General features: G+C 46.9%; 2 protein-coding genes across 2 annotated transcripts; one reads left to right on the top strand and one right to left on the bottom strand.

The window, feature by feature from the left end:
• Window positions 1–1,617: 1,617 nt before the first annotated feature.
• RNF135 (ring finger protein 135) lies at window positions 1,618–12,524 on the top strand. The gene is made up of 5 exons (XM_023743510.1): window positions 1,618–1,671; window positions 3,322–3,465; window positions 6,324–6,444; window positions 9,464–9,541; window positions 11,479–12,524. Exons 1-5 carry the CDS (start codon window positions 1,666–1,668, stop codon window positions 12,006–12,008), a joined length of 879 nt encoding a protein of 292 aa, XP_023599278.1. The 5' UTR covers window positions 1,618–1,665; the 3' UTR covers window positions 12,009–12,524.
• Window positions 12,525–12,919: 395 nt separating this feature from the next.
• On the bottom strand, window positions 12,920–14,362 carry LOC102438861 (PRAME family member 12-like). The gene has a single exon (XM_023743508.1). The coding sequence runs from the start codon at window positions 14,360–14,362 to the stop codon at window positions 12,920–12,922; it is 1,443 nt and encodes a 480-aa protein (XP_023599276.1).
• Between the last annotated feature and the right edge of the window lie 2,330 nt (window positions 14,363–16,692).

The raw sequence follows: 16,692 nt of genomic DNA, 5'->3' as shown, positions 1-16,692 counted from the left end.
TCTCTCTAATAATGTTTTTGTATATACGAAATTTGCCAGGTTAACCATTTTTAAGGGTATAACTTAGGGGCGTTAGTTGTTTTTACAATGTTGTGCAACCATCACCGCTATTTCCACAACCTTTTCATCACCACACACAGAAGCTCTGTGCTCACCAAGCATTAACTTCTCATTCGCTCCCCGCTCCAGCCTCTGGTCCCCTCTAACCTGCCTACTGTCTCCGTGATTTTGCCTACTCTAGATATTTCATATAAATGGGACCCTACAGTATCTGTCCCTTTGTGTCTAGCTTCCTTCCCTTACCATAATGTTTTCAGGGTTCGTTCATGTTGTGCCATGTGCCCAGACTTCATTCCTTTCATCATTCCCTTGTATGTATATGCCACATTTTAAAAAATCCGTTCATCCATCCATGCGCATCTGGATTGTTTCCACCGTTTGGCTATTGTAAGTGATGTTGTAGCGAATGTTGGTGTGCAAGTATCTATTTTCAAAGTAGGAGGGGTCCGGTTCCTCCAGCTTTTGCTCTGGCACTTAGGTGTTTCCACCATAATCTTTTGCCCTAGACATTGGCATGTTGTAGTTCAGCTTGCAGCATCTGCTTTTTCGGCCTGAGCTCCGAGTCAGGTGAAACAAAGATGAGTACCCTGTGCCACTCCTTGGGGCAGCCGGCAGCCCGGTTAGAACAGACATACATGACAGTTTGTGAATAAGGTGTGTGCTGCTCCTCCAGAACAGGACCAGAGCCCCGTGCGAGGAATCTTGATTATGCTACTGAGCCAGCGGGGAGTGGGGCAAGGACAAGTAAAAACACCACAGTGCTTTTCTACTGCCAGGTTGCTCTTTTTCTTTCTTTTCTTTTTTTTAAAAAAATATTTTTTAAAATTGATTTTAGAGAGGAAGAGAGAGATAGAAACATCAATGATGGGAGAGAATCATTGATTGGCTGCCTCCTGTATACACCCCAATGGGGATAGGGCCAGCAACCCAGGAATCGAACCAGGACTTCCTGGTTCATAGGTTAAACGCTCAACCACTGAGCTATGCCCGGTTGCTCTTCTTAGAAACAGTGTTTTCCAGAGTAGTGACAGTTTCTGCTTGTTTTTCGATGTTTCTGTGTGGGGGCTGGGGTGAGAGCTTGGAGCTGCCCACGCCACCCTTTTGTTGTTCTCTTGAGTCCTTTTAAACAGAGCTGAGGTCTTGTTGTATAACCAGGGTATGTCTTTTTTTTTTTTTTTTAATGAATTAATAGACATTATTTTTTCGAGCAGTTCTAGGTTTACAGGAAATTGAGCAGATAGTACAGGAAGTTCCTGTGCACCCCTCACAGTTTCTGCAGTTATTGACAATTTGCATTAATGTGGTACATTTGTCACAATTGATGAACCAATATTAATCCATTGTTATTTACTAAAGTCCACAGTTTACATCAGGGTTCACTCTTCGTGTTGTGCAGTTCAATGGCTTTTGATAAATGTCTCAGGTCATGGATCTACAGTTTTGGTTACCATGCAGCGTTACTGCCCGGAACATCCCCTGTGCTCCTCCTGTGTGTATCCCTGAGCTACTGATCTTTTTACCATCTCTTTGCCTTTTCCAGAATGTCATATAGTTGGAATCATACAGTATCTAGCCTTTTCAGACTGGCTTCTTTCACAAAGCAAAATGAAGGTTTGTGGCTTGATAGCTCATTGTTTGTTATTGCTCAGTAATATTTCATTGCATAGATATACCACAATTTATCCATTCACCTTTTGATGGACATATAGGTTGCTTCCATTTTTCCCCAATTATGAAAAAAGACTATTCTCTATTTTAGATTATAAATACAGCATTATCTAACAACTTCTTAAAACTCTTTGTTAATATAGTTTATAGTGATTGAATATCCTTTCCATTGGCTTTTAAATTAAAATGATTATCTTTGGATGGTAGGGTATTAGATGATTTAAAACATTTCTTCTTTTTCATTCTCTGCATTTTTTAAATTAGCCACAATAAGTGTGTATTTCTCTTATGGATAGAAAAAGCAATGCATGTATTTTTTAAAGTCTTTAATTTGCTCAGGTGCCTGGATAAGATTTCCTCTACAAGAGTTCCTGCTGCTTGAATATTTAGGAGTGGGGCCTGGACCTTTAAGAGCAAACAGTGTTAGCAGGGGTCAGTCACCCCCCTCTCTAAAGTAGCCTGCTGACAACTGCCAAAACACATGCTATTTTGAGAGACATCAGGGCTATTTAAGAGATGAAAAAGGCCCTGGGTCAATCCAAGTTTTTGAGGCTCCAGCAAAATTTAAAATATGACAAATGTCAAAACAAAGTTATAAAAAACTCTGGTTGATTCACACTTGAGTGACGAACGCCTTACATTTCTGTGACTCTATGTAGAACCACCCCTTTTGGAGGGGAGGCGGAGTTCTCCATTGTGGTCTGTGTCCAGGCTGCCTCTGTTGACTGTCATCAGATCGTGAGGTTGTTGCCAAAATATGTTGGCTGCAAAGCTTACTCTCACTCCCAGCTGGGCAGCTGAGCAGACTAAGCCCTTTAAGTGGAGTTGTTTAGCACTCTCTTCTGAATGTTTTTAAAAAATATTTAATTTGATTGTTTTCAGAGAGGAAGTGAGAGGGAGAGAGAAATAGAAATGTCAGTGATGAGAGAGAATCATTGATCGGTTGCCTACGTCACGCCCCACACTGGGGACCGAGCCAGCAACCCGGGGATGTGTCCTACCAGGAATCAAACCGTGACCTCCCGGTTCATAGGTCAACACTTAACCACTGAGCCACGCTGGCCGGGTGGAATGTATTTTGTAATGTTAAAGATGCCAATAAACAAACAAAAAAGCTTTCATCTGTACATCACTTAAGTCTCCAAGATCCTTTCACAGTGAACAGCTAGGTAGATCTTTTTCCCTATGGGAGAGAAGGAGGGATGTCACTTTCATTTCTGAAAAGCCTGGTCAGGAGCTTGAGCCTGAGCCACATGCCTTCCACTGCACCACTCACTCTGTCAGCTGCCACCATCCTGCCAGGTTCACACCCATGTCTTCTCTGACTTCCCCTGTTCATAATGGCCCTAGGCTTCCCTTCACACTTTACTCCCATTCCCCCTCCCTCTCCATCCCACGGATGGACTCCGCTTTCCTCTTATGGCCACAGGACGATCAGTAAGGGAAAGGGGCTTGCAAAAGGTCTGGGGAGCCTCCTTTCTTGTCCTCTGAATGTTTCCGTCGTGTCCTTGCCTGTTCCTGTATCCAGGCTGCACACTCTATGTAGAGCTGATTCCTGGGTCCAGCTTTGGGTTCTGCTTTGCTCTTTTAAAGGCGGCGGCACCGAAGAGCATCCCAGAAGCTGGTCGGGAGCTGGCAGAGCTGGTGGAACGGCTTGTAGACATCGCCAGGAGCCTTCAGAAGCAGAGGCAGCTCCCAGAATCTGGGCCGGAGAACAAACTGAACGTCCTGGGCATGGTAGGCTCAAGCGGGGAGAGGAAAGGGCGTGGCAGGAGACAGGGGCGGGGACAGCTCCCAACTGGGGCAGCATGAACGTGTTTGCAGCTGAAGGATGCAGTAAGGCCCTGCCCTTTCCCCTTCGCTGGGCTACCAAACAGGGAGGCCTGGAGGTTTGATAGGGAAGCTTCAAGAGGCCTAGGTTCCATCCTGTTCATTCCACCTAACCAGCTCTAAGATCACCAGTGGCCTCTACGTAAATCCTGCAGACATTCTAGTCCTCATCTTTTTTTTTTTTAATTACTATATTTTTATTGATTTCAGAGGGAAAGGGAGGAGAGAGAGATAGAAACATCAGTGATGAGAAAGAACATTGATCAGCTGCCTCCTGCACGCCCCACACTGAGGATTGCGCCTGCAACACCGGCATGTGCCTGACCAGGAATTGAACTGTGATCTCCAGGCACATAGGTCGATGCTCAACACTGAGCCACGCCTTCAATGGCCTTTGGCACAGGCGACCACACCTTCGTCCTTGAAGCTTTCCTTTTCCTCAGCTTCTGCCCACGAGCCTTCCCGTTTCTCTCTGGCTGCTCCTTTCCAGTCTGTTTTGCAGGCTCACTCGCCTCTGCTTAGCAGTGAAACGTTGGGATTCCTCAAGGCTCATCCGTGGGTCCCTTTCTCTTCCCCACACCCATGGCTTTAATTAGCACAAACAGCTCCAGCCCGGCCACTTCTCTGAGCTCTAGGCTGGTGTTTTCCTTCTCATAGTCGCCTCTTAGTGTCACAAAGGCACATGACACCTAACATGCCCCAAACTGTTCCTCAGGGGGAATTCCCCATCTGACTGCTGGTTATTCTTCTAAGGGCACAAGCCAGAAACCTGAGAATCATGCACCTCCTCCCTCACCTGCCAAAACATCTCTCGAATCTGTTTACTACTCTTTTCTTTTTTAATTTTTTCAAATATATTTATGTATTTCAGAGAGGAAAGGAGAGGGAGAGAGAGAGACAGAAACATCAATGATGAGAGGAAATCATTGATTGGCTGCCTCCTGCACACCCTACACTGGGGATGGAGCCCACAACCTGGGCATATGCCCTGACCGGGAATCGAACCATGACCTCCTGGTTCACAGGTCAACGCTCAACTACTGAATCACCCTGGCTGGGCTCTATTTACTGCTCCTGAGCTCCCTTGAGACTTCTCTAATCCAAGCTTATGATCACGTCTTGCCTGGATTTCTCCAGTAGCCTCCTAATTGCTCCATTCCACTCCCTCTAGTCTGCTGTCCTCGGGGTCATCAGAGTGACCCTCTCAAATGCAGATCTGATCATGTAACTCAAACGCTTAAGACACTCCAATGGCATCTGTTGTGCAGGATTCATCCTCACAGAACCAACAAGAGTCCGCAGGATTCTGTCCCTGCCTCCTCTCCCATCTCATTTCACCCAGCTCTTCCTGGCTCGTCAGGTCCTGGCCGTGCTGGCCCACGTCTGTCCCTCCAGGGTGTTGTCACACTTTCCCCACCACAGGGCGCACTCCATGGAATGTTCTTTCGCCCTTCACCTAGGGAATGCCTGCTCATCCTTCAGACCCCAAGGAGTTCATCACTGTCCTGGAAAATCCTTCACTGGTCCTTGAACAGGTCACATCCCCCTATTAGAGGCGCTCGCTCTCATGACTCCATGTAACTTCCATGGGCAGCCGTTAGCACAGCCACAATTTACTCATGTCTGCCCTCCCTCTTCTCTGGCCCTGGACTCTAAGCGTCATGAGGGTGGAGACCTTGAGGGCTTTTGTTCTTTTGTTCACCCTTGTATCCCACTGAATGGGTGAATATGTGGGACTTTAGGGATGTAACATTAGTATTATGAGCTTGGGCAAGTCATTTCATCTCTCTGAATCTCAGGTTTCTACCTGTAAAGTAGGAATAATGAGGCCTGCAGCCTCATTATTTTGATGGGATTGAAAGGGATGGTGTATAAAAAAAGAGCTTAGCAATGAGAAAATGTAGGGCAATAACAATGAACTATGGCAAGTTTTAGCTTAACTTCATGAACGTTAGCTTCTTCTTTGGCAAAATGGGGATAATAAACCCACCTTGGAAGGTTGTTATGCAAATTCGAGGTGAGCAGTGGAAGGAACTCAGTAAGTGGTGCCTGCTACTGTTATGATTGGTGAAAAAAGTGGGCGGTGGCTTATGCAAAGTTGGGAAGGAAAGTCCGGTGCTGGTGCTGGAGGTGGGAAGTAGCGGATGGGAGGCTGTGTTGGGGACTCATAGGACCTGAAGTGCAAGAAAATCCGTGAGCACGTGTTGGAGGCCCCAGAGAGCGGGGCCTGGGTGAGAAGGTATATGCGATCATGATAGCAGTCTGGGGAAGATGAGTCTAGCCTTTGTGGCTTAGCTCAGTGGCTATCTGTATTATTTACTTTGTAAATTATATGGGCCTAAGAACTTTTGACTTGTTTTAGTATTACTTAAGAAATTGATATTTATTGTACAAAAGGATGAGAAAATACATAGCCGTTTAAAGAAAGTAAGTGAAAATCATCCATCACCCCCCCCCCACCCTTTAATATTTCTGCTGTACTATGTATTACTCCAGGTTATTTTCAAAGTGTGTATTTTGAGGGCCTCATTATGTTTTAAAAACTCGTTAGGGGGTAAGTGGAAAATTATAGATGGGTTGCAACACTGGAGTATACTATTTGATGCATTCCTGGGAGACTTTCTTTTCTTTTTTTAAATCTTTTTCTTTTTTTTTTTTTTTTTACACCAAGCTACCTACCTGGCTGCTTCTTCTCTTTTCTTGTTTTAATGCTTCATCAATAGGCTTTTTCTGGTGGGGTGGACCATTCCTTGATTTCTCCAAAGCTAGCGACTTCCAACATAGCTGAGGACAAAATGAGAGACATTCTACATGACCTAGAAGACATCCGGAGGAAATTGCAAGAAAACTTCACGGGGAAAGAGCCGCCTAAAGAACAAAGGCAGGGTGAGTTGAGTTTATTTGGAGAGGAGGGTTAAGTAGGGAAGTTGGGGGGAAGGCAGAGTGTTCCATGGCTTTGTTGTCTGGGGATGTGACCCAGGGCCCCACTGCATGTCACTGTGGTGTATGTGAGGAGAGAAGGGGTTGAGGTATTTTGTGGCTGGCTATGTTTTTGGAAGTGACTGGAGTTGTAACGGAACACAGGCCCTTGATGAGATAGAAACTCATTTTCTAAGACCTGTACATCAGTCCGGACCAGACTTTGCTGGCTTACCATTCATCTGTGTTATCTATCAGAGGTGATTCAGAAATAGGCCGCTTTTTTTTTTTTTTAAACTAGTAAATGCCTTTACTTAATAAAACATGCAACTTTATGTCCTGGCCAGTGTGGCTCTGTTGGTTGAGCATCATCCCGTGCACCGAAAGGTTGCAGGTTCGATTCCCGATCAGGGCACATGCTGAGGTGGCAGGTTCATTTCCATAAACCCACCATCTTAACCATTTTTAAGCATACAGTCTAGTAGTGTTAAGTACATTGACTTTGTTGTACAACCAAGCTCCAGATCTTTTTGATTAGGTAAAACTGAAACTCTATACTATTGTTTAAACAGGAACTCCCCACTCCACATTCACTTCCAGTTTCTATGAGTGTGATTGCTCTAGGTACCAGATGTAAGTGGAATCACACAACTATTGCCTTTTTATGACTGGCTTGTTTCACTCAGTATAATGTTTTCAAGGGTCATCGCTGTTGTGGCATGTGTCAGAATTTTCTTCCTTTTCAAGGCTGAGCAATATTCCATTGTATGCATATAGTGCATTTTGTTTATCCATTTAACCAACAATGGACACTGGGTTGCTTCCACCTCTTGGCTATTGTGAATAACACAGCTGTGAACATGGGTGTGCAAATATCGCTTCAAGTTCCTGCTTTCAGTTCTTTTGACTATATCCCCAGAAGTGGAATGGCTGGATCATATGGTAATTTCTCTCTTAATTTTTTGAGGAATGAAGCATACATCTTATAGTATTCTTTAAAAATTCAATTTATAACATTTAAGTATGCCTTAGCAAGTACAATATAGTTATTTCTTAGTGATTATGTTGTTTTTGGCTATTTGGACCAGTCCAGAACATTTTTAAAGCAAAGGATCTGATATACACCCATATCCTGAAACATCATTCCCTGAAGTTGTCACAGGATTTTTAAAAAAATATTTTTTAAAAAATTTATTTCAAAGAGAGGAAGGAAGGGAAAGGGAGAGAAGGACACAGGGAGGGAGGGAGGGGGAGAGAGAGAGAGAGAGAGAGAGAGAGAGAGAGAGAAACATCAATGATGAGAGAGAATCGGATCGGCTGCCTCCTGCATGCCCCTTACTGGGGACTGAGCTTACAACCCAGGCATGATCAGGAATTGAACCTGGGATCCTTCAGTCTGCAAGCTGATGCTCTAGCCATTGAGCCAAACCACCTGGGATGTCACAGGATTGTTTTATTTATTTAATTTATTTATTTTTAAATATTTTTATTGATGTCAGAGAGGAAGGGAGAGGGAGAGAGAGACAGAAACATCAATGATGAGAGAGAATCATGGATCGGCTGCCTCCTGCACGCCCCGCACTGGGGATCAAGCCTGCAACCCAGGCATGTGCCCTGACCCGGGAATCGAACCGTGACCTCCTGGTTCATAGGTCGATGCTCAACCACTGAGCCACGCCAGCCGGGCTCACAGGATTGTTTTAAAGACAATAGATAGTGTTCTTCAAGTCAGTACTTTAACAGTTGCCATGCAATTTGGCTCGTCACAGTGCTTTCCTTTGCCCCTATGTAAGCACTCCACGTGCTGCCATGGAAATCACATTTTATGCAGAACAATTTTACTTAAACAGAATAGTGCTATATTATTATTTTATATTCCCCAGGGATCCTGGTTACTTTAAAAAAAAAAAAAAGAAAAAGCCTGGCCTTAGCCAGCTTGGCTCAGTGGATAGAGCGTCAGCCTGCAGACTGACGGGTCCCAGGTTCGATTTTGATCAAGGGCCCATATCTTGGTGGCAGGCTTGATCCCCGGCCCTGGTAAGGGTGTGTGCTGGAGACAACCAATCAACGTTTCTCTCTCTGTGTCTCTCCCCCTCCCTTCCACTCTCTCTAAATATCAATGGAAAAATATCCTCTGTGGGATTAACAGCAACAAGAAGATACAAATGGGGGAAGATTTTACCTTCATAGTCCGCACTGTGACATCTCCTTTACTTTCTCTTCTTCTACCTACTATGTGGGCATTGGAAGCACACAGTAGCTTTAAGTTAACAGTCGAACTTTAGTACATTGAGAAGGAAGTAGGAGGTGTCAATGAGTTGAGATGAATCTCACACCAACTCATGTTTCCCAGTTTTTATAACAGTTTAAAGCATTGAGCTCAGCCAGTGTGGCTCAGTGGTTGAGCATTCCTATGAACCAGGAGGTCATGGTTTGATTCCCGGTCAGGGCACATGTCCAGGTTGCAAGCTTGATCCCCAGTGTGGGGCATGCAGGCGGCAGCCGATCAATGATACTCTCTCATCATTGATATTTCTCTCTCCCTCTCCCTCTCTGTTCCTCTCTGAAATCAATAAAAATATTAAAAAATAAAATAAAAACAAAGCATTGATACGGGGTTCGTGAATATTCTGGATGTCAGGGCACTGTTGTCTCCTGGAACTGTCTTAGTTAATTTATTTGCTAAATACATTTCCTAGATACCTGACACTAGGCTTGGTTCTTAGAACATAGAGACGAACAAGGAGCCAGCAACGAGTTTAGAGTTCAGGGAGGAAATGGTGGGAAAAGGCCCAGTGAGAACATGGGGCTGAATGACCCTGAGCTGGCTGCACTGCCTGGTCTCGCCCTGATGCTAAAGGTGCTGCTGCTGCTGCTGCTGCTGCTGCGGAAGACAAGCCATTGCTCTGATCATGATGCTTAGATACCGTCTACTTGCTTTTATAAAATGAAACTTTTCCCCCCTCCCATTTTTTTTATTTCTTAGTTAAACTCCCAGAAGGTCTGTCTTCTTCCTCATGCCCACAGACTGACCAGAGCCTTCTTGCATCCAGGTTTGTTCAATGTAAGTATGTGGTCTGCTTAAAACTTGTGTTCGGCTGGCTGCAGAGGGGAGCTGGGAGAGTGTGCTGTGTCCATCTCCCTGCCGCTAGGCCCACCACCTCACACGAGCCCTTCCCATGGGGAGCTGATTACAAAGACAAAGGGAATGAAAAGCTCCCAAATTCCAGGCTAACCCAGACCCATGATCACTGGGAGCTCAGGCCACCTGTGGGCATCCATGCTGGGACCACCATAGGCAGCCAACTGCCCATTCCCCCATCCGCTGTCCCAGTCTGGAGTGGTCACTGAGAGCAGGGATCCTGGACCCACACAGTGTGGGTTTGACTCCCAGCTCCTGCTCACTAGCTCTGTGATATTGGACAAGTTAGGTAACCTCCCAGCGTCCCAGGCCCCTCATCTGTAAGATGGAGAACATAATAGTCCTACTTCCAGGGATTGTCATAAGGGTTAGATGAGTGAATGTGTTTAAATGTGTGCCTAGAGTAGAAATGCTATGTATGTGTTCACATGTTGGGGTCCAACCCCAGCAGGTCCAGGGGTCCCTAAAGGTGTGGACAGAGTCGGTGAAGAAGGAATGACACAGAGACAGCGTTCAGTTGATCAGCAGCCTGGCCAGGATCTCCAGCCAAGTTCTGTGTCTTATTGTCTTGTTACATCTGTATTTATACCAGTTGATTTTTAAAAAAATATATTTTATTGATTTTTTACAGAGAGGAAGGGAGAGAGATAGAGAGTTAGAAACATCGATCAGCCGCCTCCTGCACATCTCCTACTAGGGATGTGCCGGCAACCCAGGTATATGCCCTTGACCGGAATCGAACCTGGGACCTTTCAGTCTGCAGGCCGACGCTCTATCCACTGAGCCAAACAGGTTTCGGCTATACCAGTTGATTTTAATCCTGTCAATTTCTATTCCAAAGGTTAGGGCATTTCTTATCTTCATTCCAGGGAGTAAAGATTATGTAGCTTAAGGGTGATTGTTCGTAGTTAAAGTGATTAACTACCCGCCGGGCATTTAGTTAAGGGGTTTTATTCCCTCCCTAACTTCAGGGAAAAATCCCTACCTGGAGCCGAAACCGGTTTGGCTCAGTGGATAGAGTGTCAGCCTGCGGACTGAGAGGTCCCAGGTTCGATTCTGGTCAAGGGCATGTACCTGGGTTGCGGGCACATCTCCAGTGGGAGATGTGCAGGAGGCAGCTGGTCGATGTTTCTCTCTCATCGATGTTTCTAACTATCTCTCTCTCCCTTCCTCTCTGTAAAAAATCAATAAAATATATTAAAAAAAAAAATCCCTACCTGGGGAAACAACCTTCTCAGAGAGGTGACCTTGGTTAAAACACATAGTGCCAAGAAGGTGAGCAAACATATTAAGAACAGTATGCCATGTACGCCAGGTCCCTTGAAACATATGCTGTGCAGATGTTTCTTCCCTGCAGCGACTGTGTCAAGCAGCAAGGATGGACCGGCTTCCGGCATTCACATCTATTTACTCAGCAGGAAACAGTATAAAATATACAAAATGAATAAGACATGATCCTTAATCAGGAAGCTTATGTATTATGACTAGAGAGAGATGGACAGCCGTGGTCATGTCACTGTGCTCCAGGTAGAAGATGGTACATTAGGGAGCAGCTAAGACACGGGGGGTATCGAGCAAAGCAAGAGGTGCCTTTTTGCTGGGTGGGACGCAGGGAGGGCTCCCTGAAAGAAGGTTGATGGTAAGTAGAGGCTAAGGAGGGAAAGGGGTATTGTTAGCAAACATCAGGGGTATGTACTAGTATAGAGAGCAGCAAGTGTTTGACATACCTGTATTAATGCCAGTCTGAGTACAACTTTATCACACCCAAAGACACAAAGCTGCTTTTGCTCTTTGAGGACCTCTGAGCAGGGACAGTCAGAGCTGGCTGGTTATGTTCTTGTTTTTTTTCTTTTCTTCAGGGGCTGTCAGTCCAACCTTTGACCCGAGGAGCCTGCCCGTTAGCCTGGAGTTGTCGGAGGACCGCAGGAAGGTGACTGTAACTCCCATCCCACAGGTTTATGACGGGAGTCACACCAGGTTTACAATCTGCCAGGTCTTATGCTCCCAAGCCTTCTCTTCTGGGCAGCAGTACTGGGAAGTGGACACTCAGCAGTGCAGTCACTGGGCGATTGGCGTGGCTTCCTGGGGGATGAGCCGCGACCAGATGCTGGGAAGGACCAGGGACTCCTGGTGCGTGGAGTGGAAGGGAACCAGCCAGCTCTCGATATGGCACATGGCCAAGGAAACTGTCCTCGGCTCAGAAAAACCTAGGGTGGTGGGCACCTGGCTGGACCTCGAGCGGGGGAAGCTTGCCTTCTATTCAGTGGCTAATCAGGAGAAACTTCTGGGCGAGTGCCCAGTCTCCGCCTCCTCGCCCCTGCACCCTGCCTTCTGGCTCTATGGTGTACTTCCCGGAAACTCTCTGACTATAAGGCCGGTAAAGGTATAAAGGTTAAAACACCTTGGTTTCCTGTCCTCTCTCTCTGCCTTCAAGAATCCCACTCCTGAAGTTAAGGGTTGTGTAGTGAAGGGTTAACTCTGCACTGTCCAAAGAAAGGCCCTGGAACGTAATCTCTAATCCTTTGGAATATCCTGCCTGATAAGAGTGTCTTCGTTCACCTGGGGGCCTTCGGCCGGGAGGTGTCATCAACTTGACCTTGGGAGAGGCTGGAGACGAAGGTCAGCCACCTGGTTGGTGAGGCCTGTCTACCTGACTGACCTCCACTGAAAGACCTGGATGCCAAGGCCTGCGTGACTTTCCCTGGTTTGACAATACTCCTTGCACATTGTCACACATCGTTGCTGAGAGAATTAAGAATTGTCCATATGACTCCACTGGGAGAGGATAATTGGTGTCTCCTGGCTGCTGCCCTATGTGCCTTCTTTTTACGGCTGATTTTAATCTGTATCTTTTCACTGTATAAACTGTATAACAGTTCTGCTGAGTTCTGACAATCCTAGTGAATCACTGAACCTGAGTGGTGGTTTGTTTTTTTGTTTTTTGCCTTTGAAATTGTCTTTATTTCTGATCATCCCTTTACAACCAACCACCCCAGAATTAACTCCCACACATGCACCCAAATCTTGCCCCCTCCCCAGGCAAATCAGATTCATGTTTCTGATTGTAGGACACTTTGCCTTTGAGGTCTCATGAACTCCCCAACGTTTGCCCCTGCCATCCTGTACCCGGGCTGGGTCCCTCCCTTTCCCCATGCACACTGAGCATGAACCTGAAACGTGGGTGCCCCCTGCATAATGCACCCCGGTCTGAGGTTTCAGCTTCCAAAAGCCCAGAAAGAAGCCTTTGCCGGGTGCACCCAGTGAGCAGGGTCACTACAGGGTCACATCACGGGCTCCATGTCATGAAAATGCCACAACATAAAACTCACTATCGCCAAAGTGCTTGGTGGCAAGACAGATGGTCCTGGGCTGTCCTAACTCCCTCAGTATCCCCATGAGCTCAGCCCGGATCCTGGCAAGTCTCTCCTGGTTGACGGTTCCCTGGCTCCTGTAACACTCCAGAGGGACAGGGTACAGCTCGAACTCTAAACTGCGCAGCCCGGCTGTGTGGCGCAGCAGCTTCTCCACGGTGGCCACGGAAAAGTTGTTCTTCGAGATGGTGAACTCCCTGAGCTGGTGACAGCGGCTCAGGACAGGCAGGATGGCCTCGACTTGGGAGTCCACCATCCCACAGTGATCCAGGCACAGGTCCTGGAGGGTGGGTGCCACTGCCTCCAGCAGAGCTTGGAGGGGCTCAAGACTAAAATCCACGAGGCTGAGGCGAAACAGATGCAGGGACTTCAGCTGCCTGAGGTTCGGGCACTGGAACAGGTGTGTTAGGTCTGAATGCGTCAGCCTCTGGCAATTTTCCATGGAGAGTTTGTTCAAGGGGGCCTGCAGGCACCTGAGCATCTGGTCCAGACGGCCTTGGAGGAAGGAGGGAAAATCCATGTTGAGGTCCCGGAGGTGCCGCAGCCTGAGCATCTGAGAGAGGAATTGGGAAAAGGATCGCTGCTCCTCCTGCTGTTTCCTGTCCCAATCCTCTTCCTCCTCCCAGTCCTCCTCCTCAGCCAACACATCGATGTGGGGGAGAGAGAGTCTCTGCAGGTTACTCATCTGACCCAGGTGGAGAGCAAACGTCCCCAGGGTGGGCAGGTCCCAGGTGCAGTTCACTTCCACTTCCTGGATGCAGTCCAGCTGCACCCTATCCAGGACCCTCCTGACCCTCTGGAGGGGCGTCTCAGAAATCCTCACCGCCTTGCAGCACAGGTGTAGCAACCCTTCCCTCTCCTTGGCCCATTGGATGATGTGCATGAGAAACTCATCCGCATCCCTTGCATTGAAGTTAAGGTCTAGGAACACCTCCAAGGGAGCCAAGGGATGCTCCATGTTGGGGCTGGAGCTGTGCACAGTCATTGGTCCCCTAGGTGAGCACTTCGGGGTGCTGTCTCCACTCCACATTCTCCAGAAGTTGGCACCCGTGTCCCTGAAATCCAGCACCCGCAGTTTCCACCTCCTGGGCCTAACCTCCTGGGCAAGCAGAACGTCAAGCCCATCCAACACGGCTTTTAAGACTATGACCTCAGGCAGCTTCATCAGGTTCCCCAGAGGGAGCATAGTGAAGGGCCAGGCGTGCACCATCGCCTTCAGGGGCTCCCGGATTCTCCTACGGTAAGCCTGAATGAACAGCGGGGGGAGGAGCTCAGCCGGCAGGTAGTCCGGAGCTGTGATGGCTGAGGCCTGGTCCCTCAGCAGGCTCTCCCCTGCCAGCTGCAGGAGTGTGGGTGGGGTCTGCCTGCTCATCTTCAAGGTGCTCAGAAAGGAATCCTGCAGAAACGTCTGCTGTGACCGGTAGGCTGGGGCTTGGATCTCAGACCTGCTGGAGAACCACTGCACTGACTGCAGAGCTGGAGGACTCTGAATCTCTCCTCTGGTGCCTGACGTTTTTATACATCTTCTCAAGTGCTAACATCCAATCAGAACCGTCAGTCTCTATCCCTTTATTCGAAAGGGATTATTGCTTTTCTGTTGTGACCTGGTTTGATGGGGCTCAGATCTGAGACCTGGTGGAGAACCACGGCATTGACTGCAGAGCTGGAGGACTCCCCTGAGAGTGGTTTTAAGGGAACCCCGTCCCCCCAAACACAAGGGGCATGTTATGAATCCCTGTGAAATATTACCACAAATGGAGTGGTTTCAAACAACACACGTTTGTTGTCTCAGTCTCTGTGAGTGAGGAGTCAGGGCACAACAAGCTGAGGCCTCCGCTTCAGCGTCTCACAAGCTGCAGTCAGGGTGTCAGCTGGGGCCTTGGTGTCATCTGAGGCTCGACTGGGGAAGGACCTGCTTCCGAGCTCACAGGGTTGTTGGCCACATTTCAGATTCTCCTGGGTTGTCAGGCTGAGGGCTTCGGTTTCTGCTGAGTATTGGTTTGATAGGATTTTAAATCCATTTGTTTATGACTTAAGTGAAGCTGTTTTAATCCTGTTTATGCAAAGACAAGAAAATGTTTTAGAAGGGAAGTTATTTTGCCCAACAGGTGTGGTCAGTGGTTGGGGGTTGACCTATGATCCAGGAGATCAAGGTTCATTTCTTGGTCAGGGCACATACCTGGGTTGTGGGCTCCATCCCCAGTAGGGGGTGGGGGGGGTGCAGGAAGCAACTAATCAATGATTCTCTCTCATCATTGATGTTTCTATCTCCCTCTCCTTCTCCCTTCCTCTCTGAAATCAATAAAAATATTTTAAAAAAATTTTTAAAAAAGACAGGAAGTTGTTTTGATATAGAAGAATGACGTAAGTTGTGTCAGGATGTTGTTAACTCATCTGTTGTTGATAAGCACTCAGTACCTCAGCTGCTAAGGGGCCCCCCGGGGGCTCACTGATAACAAGGGGAGAAGCAACTATGGCAAGAGGACGCACTTAGACTAAAAATACTGGTACTCGGCTCATCGGCGCTGTCATGGCGGGCTTGCTGAAGAAGACCACCGGCCTTCCAGGACGGGCTGCATGTGAGAGTCCACAGGAGAGGCTAAGCATATTGTACACAAAGATTCTTGATGTTCTTGAGCAAATCTAAAAGTGCCGCATATAGCCCTAACTGGTTTGGCTCAGCGGATAGAGCGTCGGCCTGCGGACTCAAGGGTCCCAGGTTCGATTCCGGTCAAGGGCATGTACCTGGGTTGCGGGCACATTCCCAGTGGGAGGTGTGCGGGAGGCAGCTGATCGATGTTTCTCTCTCATCGATGTTTCTAACTCTCTATTCCTCTCCCTTCCTCTCTGTAAAAAATCAATAATTAAAAAAATAAAATAAAAGTGCCGCATATAGGAAGTAAACAGAAGAGATTCCAAATGAGAAGCTGGATATGGTTAAAGCAAAGCCAGATGTTAGAAAATTAGAAGACCGACTTCAAGGTGGCCAAATAGAAGAGGCGATTCTTAAGGCTGAAAATGCACTAAGTCTGGTGAGAACAATGATACGGTGGAAACCATGGGAGCCTTTAATGCAAGCATGTCAGACTACTCGCGGCCTGTGGGCCACATGCGGCCCACAACGAATATTTTTGCGGCCCAGCCAATATAATGGTATGTAAGAAACGTTTTAATAAAAATTTCGTTACTTAATTTTGACAATATCCTGTTATACATAATTATTAATAACGAACTACAATGTTCGCTAGTGACTGATTACTACAGCATAATCATGTTGCATTCATTTCCCTACGCGCCTTACGCGCAGGCGCACCATTTCTCTCTACTAATACTAGCAGCGAATATTTTAGCAGCCGATTGCCACGTCATTAGTCTTGGACTGACTTGGTTGGTGTGCGAAGCAGGAAATATTTCGCTTTCGGAGAACAAGAAAAATAGGTTTATTTGCGTTACGCTTATTAATTTGTGCAGTTATCCAGTGTCTGGTAAGTTAATGTTCAAGAAAAAATATTAATTTTTATTAAAATGTTCTATTTTATGTTGATTACTCATTTATTTTAGCCCTTTGTATTCAGCATGTCACTATTGAAATAATCCTACGTTGCTATGAAAATAGAAGCTTTTGTTTTTTTGCGGCCCACATAAACTTAAACCTTGTTTATTTGGCCTGTGTTAGCCTTTGAGTTTGACCTGCTTGCTTTA

Source organism: Myotis lucifugus, unplaced genomic scaffold (assembly GCF_000147115.1).
Source record: "Myotis lucifugus unplaced genomic scaffold, Myoluc2.0 scaffold_396, whole genome shotgun sequence".
Taxonomy (NCBI): domain Eukaryota; kingdom Metazoa; phylum Chordata; class Mammalia; order Chiroptera; family Vespertilionidae; genus Myotis; species Myotis lucifugus.
This window is presented reverse-complemented; position numbering and strand designations above follow the sequence as displayed.

What these genes read in the sequence shown, in the direction of transcription:
- RNF135 (XM_023743510.1), top strand. An exon ending in AACTGAACGTCCTGGGCATG is followed by an intron (nt 3,466 to 6,323) that starts GTAGGCTCAAGC and finishes ATTTCTCCAAAG; the next exon opens with CTAGCGACTTCCAACATAGC. An exon ending in TGCATCCAGGTTTGTTCAAT is followed by an intron (nt 9,542 to 11,478) that starts GTAAGTATGTGG and finishes TCTTTTCTTCAG; the next exon opens with GGGCTGTCAGTCCAACCTTT.
- LOC102438861 (XM_023743508.1), bottom strand. Translation starts at nt 14,362, where the DNA reads ATGAGCAGGCAGACCCCACCCACACTCCTGCAGCTGGCAGGGGAGAGC.